The sequence below is a fragment of the Mesoplodon densirostris genome, chromosome 14, assembly GCF_025265405.1.
Source record: "Mesoplodon densirostris isolate mMesDen1 chromosome 14, mMesDen1 primary haplotype, whole genome shotgun sequence".
NCBI classification, from domain to species: Eukaryota; Metazoa; Chordata; class Mammalia; order Artiodactyla; family Ziphiidae; genus Mesoplodon; species Mesoplodon densirostris.
The window spans coordinates 64,724,309-64,730,598 of record NC_082674.1 but is presented as its reverse complement, the minus strand read 5'-3'; the positions used below and the strand labels follow the sequence as shown (position 1 = coordinate 64,730,598).

Genomic DNA, 6,290 nt, shown 5'->3' with positions numbered 1-6,290 from the left:
AAACCAAATTTAGTATTTCAACCATTTTCAAGTATACAATTCAGTGACATTAAATACATTCACAATGCTGTGCAACCATCAGCACTATCCAAATTCAAAATGATTATGTCAAGGGCTTCCCTGGTGGCGCAGTGGTTGAGAGTCCACCTGCCGATGCAGGGGACACGGGTTCGTGTCCCGGTCCGGGAGGATCCCAAATGCCGTGGAGGGCTAGGCCTGTGAGCCATGGCCGCTGAGCCTGTGTGTCCGGAGCCTGTGCTCTTCAACGGGAGAGGCCACAACGGTGAGAGGCCCATGTACCACAAAAAAAAAAAAAAAAAAAAAAAAAAGAAAGAAAGAAAGAAAAGAAAGAAAGAAAAAGAAAGTCTAAACCACTAAATTCAATCTTACAGGAACATAACATTTTAAAAAAAAATTTCTTTGGCTGTGCAGCATGTGGGATCGTAGCTCCCCAACTAGGGATTGAACCCATGCCTGCTGCATTGGAAGCGCACCACTGGACCACCAGGGAAGCGCACCACTGGACCACCAGGGAAGTCCCAGGAATATAACTTTTAGAGGAGAAGTTATAAACCCCTTGGTTACATGAACTGCAGATTTTTAGTAAGAAGTCATGTATTTTAAACGACTTGGAGCTTTAAAGAAAGGAAGGAAGGAAGGAAGGAAGGCAGGAAGAAAAAGGGACTTCCTTGGTTGTGCAGTGCATATAATATCAAAAATAAATAAATAAATTAAATAAATTTAAAAAAGAAAAAAAATGCTGAAATCCACTGACTAATTATTCAGGCTGTTATATCTCACTATTTCCAGATACATCCCTTTATAAACTTTTAGCAAAAGGTTATCTCATGTCAGAAAAAATGAATTACAAACTTTTCTCTTTTTCCAAAATTTGAGAAATTCCCCTACACTTCTACCTTCAAATTTTATAAAAACGGAAAAGTAGTGACAACCCTTATACTTATATCCAATTGCATCATCTGGCCACATGCCTTCTACATCAATCAAATAACTACAAAACAACAAAATTCGAGTCATTTGTAAATAAAAAGGAAAGAAAATCAAGTTTTTGCAAAAAACGTACAATTTCGCTTTACAAATATAGGTAGAAAAATCCTAAAGAAACATCAGCACATCTAATCAATAATTATTAAAGAATGATATACACCATGACTACAAAAAGGCGTTATTCCAAGGACTCAAGGGTAACGCAACTTTAGAAAATCTATTAATATAACTATTTACATTAATACAGCAATTTAATTAATAAATGAAAGAGAATAAAATACAGGACCAAACTGGCAGATGGTAAAAAGTTATCTGTTAACATGCAACAGTCAGTTTGGGTGAAAATGCTCTGTACGCTAAAAACAGGAGACTTAATAGGACAGAGTATTCATCAAGAACCAACAGATAACAAAAGACAAATTAGGATAAATATGAACATCACATCTAAAAAACCCTATCCAACCAACCATAGGAGCCAGAAACTTAGGAATCACCATCACTGACGGCTATTTCTCCCTCGCCCTCATCCTCAACCCACCACCAGTGCTAACAATGATACTGCCTACATACCTCTAGAATCTGTCCACATCTTTCCACCAAAATGACCGCCATACCCTGGTCCCAGCCACCATTATGCCCAATTTCTACAAAAGTCTCCTAACTTGTTTCCTCGCTTCCACTCTTTCTCCCTGCAGTGCCTTCTCCACGCGGTAGCAAAATGATAGGTTGAAAATGCAACTGGGGATGTTCCACACACTCACCTTCAACAAAAAAAGTTCAACGCTTTTCTATTACTCTTAAAGTCTGAAACCTTAAACAGAAGCCTGCACGATCGAGCTCCTGGTGGTGTGGGCACTTGTGCTCTTAGCGGCTCTCCCCTCCAGTGCCGCCAGGGGAAAGGGCAGAAGGACGCAGAGGCGCTGCTGCCAAAGCTGCCGCCTCCTGTGGGAGCTGCACAGCCAGCAACCTTGCTCCACTTTGCTGGGCAGGGACCCCGTCCAGTACAGTTAGTTCCCCCGACAGCACTGGGGCCAGGCCAGGGGAGAAGGGCCAGCTGTCCTGCCAAGAAGCTCATCACCCTCAAGGCAAACACCTCCAACCCTCAGACCCCGGGAGATTCAGAAGCGCTAGACGGTCCAGGCTCGCATTCTCACCTGTGCGCCCCAGGGCGTGACGTGTACTCTGCGCATGCGCCACCCCTCCCTAAACTATTGCGTCCCGCAAACGCAAGCCCATTGTTCGCTCACAGGTTGCAGAGCTATAAATACCGGCAACACCCCAAACGGTGCGCACTTCGCTTTTGGCCGAGTTGGCAGCTGAAGGAGAGTGCTCGGAGCCCAGCTCTCTATCCAAGGACCGATCTCACCCAAGTTCTCTACGGGCAGTTACTTAGGTAGGCCCTGCCCCTCACCCGTGCCCCGGGCACTGGGGGACCAGCACCTGCCAGGAGGGCTCGGCTGCCCCCAGCCCGCTCCCCGCGCCCACCGACTTCCCGTGGCCGGCCCGGATCACCCAGCTGTCTATGGCCGGCTATCCACTCGCAGGCCAGCCCACAAGTGTCCCGTGACTCTGCATCTGCGCTTTGCCACAGAGTCTCTGAGACCCCATTCTACCATCCCGCAGGCCCTGCGCTCCTTTCTGGGGGTCCGTATCTCCATCTGCAGGCGAGGCCATCAGAAGAAGGTGGTGATGGGTGCTCTCACCTCCATGATGTCCCGCAGCTCAGGGTCCGCAGTGGACACAGTCACTGTCAGTGTGGCGCGGGGGCAGCCAGTGCCGCCCACGACGCCCAGCTGTGTCCCAAGCTGCAGCACAGAGCAGACGGTGTTGAGGGCCCTGGGAGAGAGCGGGAAAGGGATGGCCAAGCAGGAGGAAGTCCCCATTATTATTGGTGGTGGTGCTATAACCACTTTACAGATGAGCAATCTGAAGGAATCAGATCGCTTTTTTCTTTCCAAAAGCACTTCAGAAATTCACTTTCGGGTAATCATTTTGAGGTAGGATGAGAAACCAGGCTTGAAGAGGGTAAAAATGACTCTTTAAATTTACCACTTGGACTGAGCTATATGTGAACTCTAGGTAAGAGCGTGGGAACTGCACGAGCAAAGTGAGACACTGAAGATCACAATGGTAATTAATAGCCGTACTGTTTTCTAACGGACAAAGAAAATGCCTATATTATAAGTTCTATTTCTCCTGCTTTCTGGCAGTGTCATGCTCAGAGCAGCGTCCTGGCAAGGAAGTCAGGATACTTAGGTTCTGAAACCTGGTAAGGATACTAACATAATGAGAGAACTTGAACAAGTCAACCTGACCTCTCTGAGCCTCCGTTTCCTTCCTCATGAAATGAGACTGTGAAAATAGAAGTTCTCTAAGGCCCTCCTAGTTCTAAAATGCTTCCAGTCTAGGAAACAGCATAGAAGTCAATACTAGTGCAGGCTGAAGGGAAAGATAGGGCAGGGAGAAGGTTGCTTCCATCCTAGAGAACAATGTCTGAACCATACCACTTGGGTCTTCTGCCCATCTGTGCCCAAGATGGGAGCACAGGCAGTTAATACAGAAGAGTGTAAAACTGCTCAGTCCTTACAACCATCATAACTGTCTGATTTTTGGATTCTCAGTAAGTATTGACAGTAGAGGTGTCCTGATAGCAAGAACCTTCCTCAAACATAGTGAGAATTTATCAGTCTCCCTGATTTTTTCATCACCCCCTTGTTCTTACAGAAAATTGCCACAATCCATCTGTACTTGGAACTCTGAATTCTCTGCAGCACTCTCTTCCTGTGGTGAGCAATGCAGCTTCCCTAACAGCAAGTGTCTGCAACTTCTCCAGAGTCTCTGCTCCTGCCGTCAGTTCGGCATCAGCTACGGCCACCTCTTTCCAGACACACATGGGTAGTGCCTACCTTCACCAACATTCTAGCACAACTATGTTATCTGGAGTTACTGACCAGAGCCAGATCTCCACTTCAGCTGCTTCCTATCCAGGTGTTTCTGAGTGGGGCATCACAGGAAGCACTGAAAAGAATTCTTCTTCACTCGGAGACTTTACTCTGGCACTCACTGACCAGCACACAGCTGCTTCCTCCATGTTTATGGCAGCCCAGTATGATAAAACTGCAGACACCAATAACATGGCCCCTCTATATCCATCACTTTCTGCCAGCCTTGCTCAGGGAACACCTTCTCAGCCAAGTGTCATAAAGGTTTCCTCTGATCAACCCAGGAAGAACAAACATAAAGCCTCTGAGCCTATCAGTGGTGCTCCCAAGGCCAAGATCCAGCCCAAGAATCCACAGTGCCTGTTAGGAGGAGAAGTGGTTCTATGCAATGCTGCAGTCAGTGACAGGGCTCCTGTGAACACGGCCAAGCATTCTAAAGGCAAACCTCAGAAAGCTGCATCCAGAAAGATCAGCAAAACTAAGAGCCACGGGCAGGAAAAGACCACAAGGACCAGAGGAAGAAAGAAGGCTGAAGAGAAGAAGCAGTCAGGGAGCAAAGTCAAGGCAGAAGAGAAGCCAACAATTCCCAAGACGAAGCGAAAGGAACACCAAACTGAGCTTATCCACGAGAGCATTAAAAAGCCTCGAACCTCCCTAGGCATGTTCAAGATGGAGTCTGTGAAGGTTTTTCATGCACTGGGGAAGAAGAATGATAAGAAAACTGGGCTCTCTTCCTGTCGGGTCTTGGGAAATTCAAGCAACCCTAAAGACCCCAAGCCACCCCCAGCTATCCAGCCATGGCGGCGTACCCCACGTGAGGGTAAGAGTCCTGAGAAAACTCAAGTCGAAGCCCAGAAACCAGACAGCAGTGCTGAAAAACAGTGTCCATCTCCATCCCAGTATGAGCTGCCTCCACCTGAGAAGGTCAAGTTGGTACCTCTGCCTTTTTCTGCCTGGGAAAAGCCTCAAGCTGGACCTGCTCCTCGGAGGCCACAGTCTCTGGCCTCACATCGGCCTGCTGTGGCGGACCGTGCCCAGCCTGCTTCTTCTAACTCAGCTCAACCTGCTGCAGCCAGTTCATCCCAGCCAGCTCCTGCCTCTTTGCCAGGTCCTGCCAAACCAGCTCAGCCAACTGTGACCAACCCAACCCAACCGGGTTGGACCGCCCATATCCATCCTTGTGTCCCTCAGTCTGCTGCTCCTAGGCCTGCACCCTACAAAACTTCATCTTTCGCTTCTCTCCAGCGGGAGCCTCTTCCCCCTGCTGTGACTAAGCGCCAGTTCCCACCCAAGCTCCAAACCCCATTTCTACTCCAAGGCTTCAGCAAGCAACGAAGACCATGGAGGGAACCCAACGTTTCTGAGCCAGTCATGTCAAAGCCCATCGAACTAGAGCAGAGACCAGAGCGGGAGGCCATGAAGAGGCGGGCTCAACAAGAACGTGAGAATGCCGCCAAATACACCTCTTTGGGGAAACTGCAAGTTTTCATTGAGAGGCAAAAGGAAATGGAAATTGCTGACTACTACGGATATTTATAGTAAGAGCTGCTAGGATTGTTGGTGCCACCTTGGGTACCAGGTATAAATTTCTCTATTTATTTTGATATATTTTAAGACAATAAAACTGAATAAATGAATGTCATCGAATTAATAGATGAGTAATAAACCTTTTGAATTTTGAGATGCTGCTAACTGTGGCGTGCTTTAAGTTTTTTTGTTTTGTTTTGTTTTTGATGGGGTTGGAATCAAAGTCTGCGTGAGAAAGGAAGGACTGAAAGTCGGATGGGAGAATGAAGGAAAGGGGAGGAAAGGGGTAAAAACTGAGCAAAGAGGAAGGAACGTGGCCCAGGGCTAGGAAGGCCAGAAGAGATTTATGGATTTATGAAAGGAAGCAGGAGTGAGGAGGAAATGGCAGAAGTAAAAAGCAGGGTCAGAGGTCAGGGTTGAAAGAACAAAATGTGAGTAGAGTTGAAGATGACAGAATGTGAGTCTAGGTTTACTAGGAGAAATAGAAAAAGTCTCTTGGGGAGGTTGGCCTTAAGTCTCACAACCACCACACAGGTATTTAAGAAAACAAGAGGTTCAGGACACATCTCTGAAAGGTTTGAGTTGCCTTATGCAGGTGTGATTATAGTGGGGGTATAGGGAAATCTACCAGAGAGGTGGCTAGGGCTCAGAGTTATCCTAGGGGATAGGGCCTGGTATGTAAATCACCATGTACTCAACACCTAAGCACCAGGGCAGCTAATGCACTATTCAGTTAATCCTGGCAACGACAGGCAAGGCCAGTATTCCTGTGCCACTTCACTTAGAGACGTGCAGCAAAGGGCTGAGGTCACA

The 6,290-nt window shown here is 47.3% G+C and overlaps 1 protein-coding gene across 1 annotated transcript; it reads left to right on the top strand.

The window, feature by feature from the left end:
* Positions 1-4,142: 4,142 nt before the first annotated feature.
* LOC132501375 (uncharacterized protein C2orf78-like) lies at positions 4,143-5,489 on the top strand. Its single transcript, XM_060116964.1, has one exon. The coding sequence runs from the start codon at positions 4,143-4,145 to the stop codon at positions 5,487-5,489; it is 1,347 nt and encodes a 448-aa protein (XP_059972947.1).
* The last annotated feature ends 801 nt before the right edge of the window (positions 5,490-6,290 follow it).

What these genes read in the sequence shown, in the direction of transcription:
- LOC132501375 (XM_060116964.1), top strand. Translation starts at nt 4,143, where the DNA reads ATGGCCCCTCTATATCCATCACTTTCTGCCAGCCTTGCTCAGGGAACA.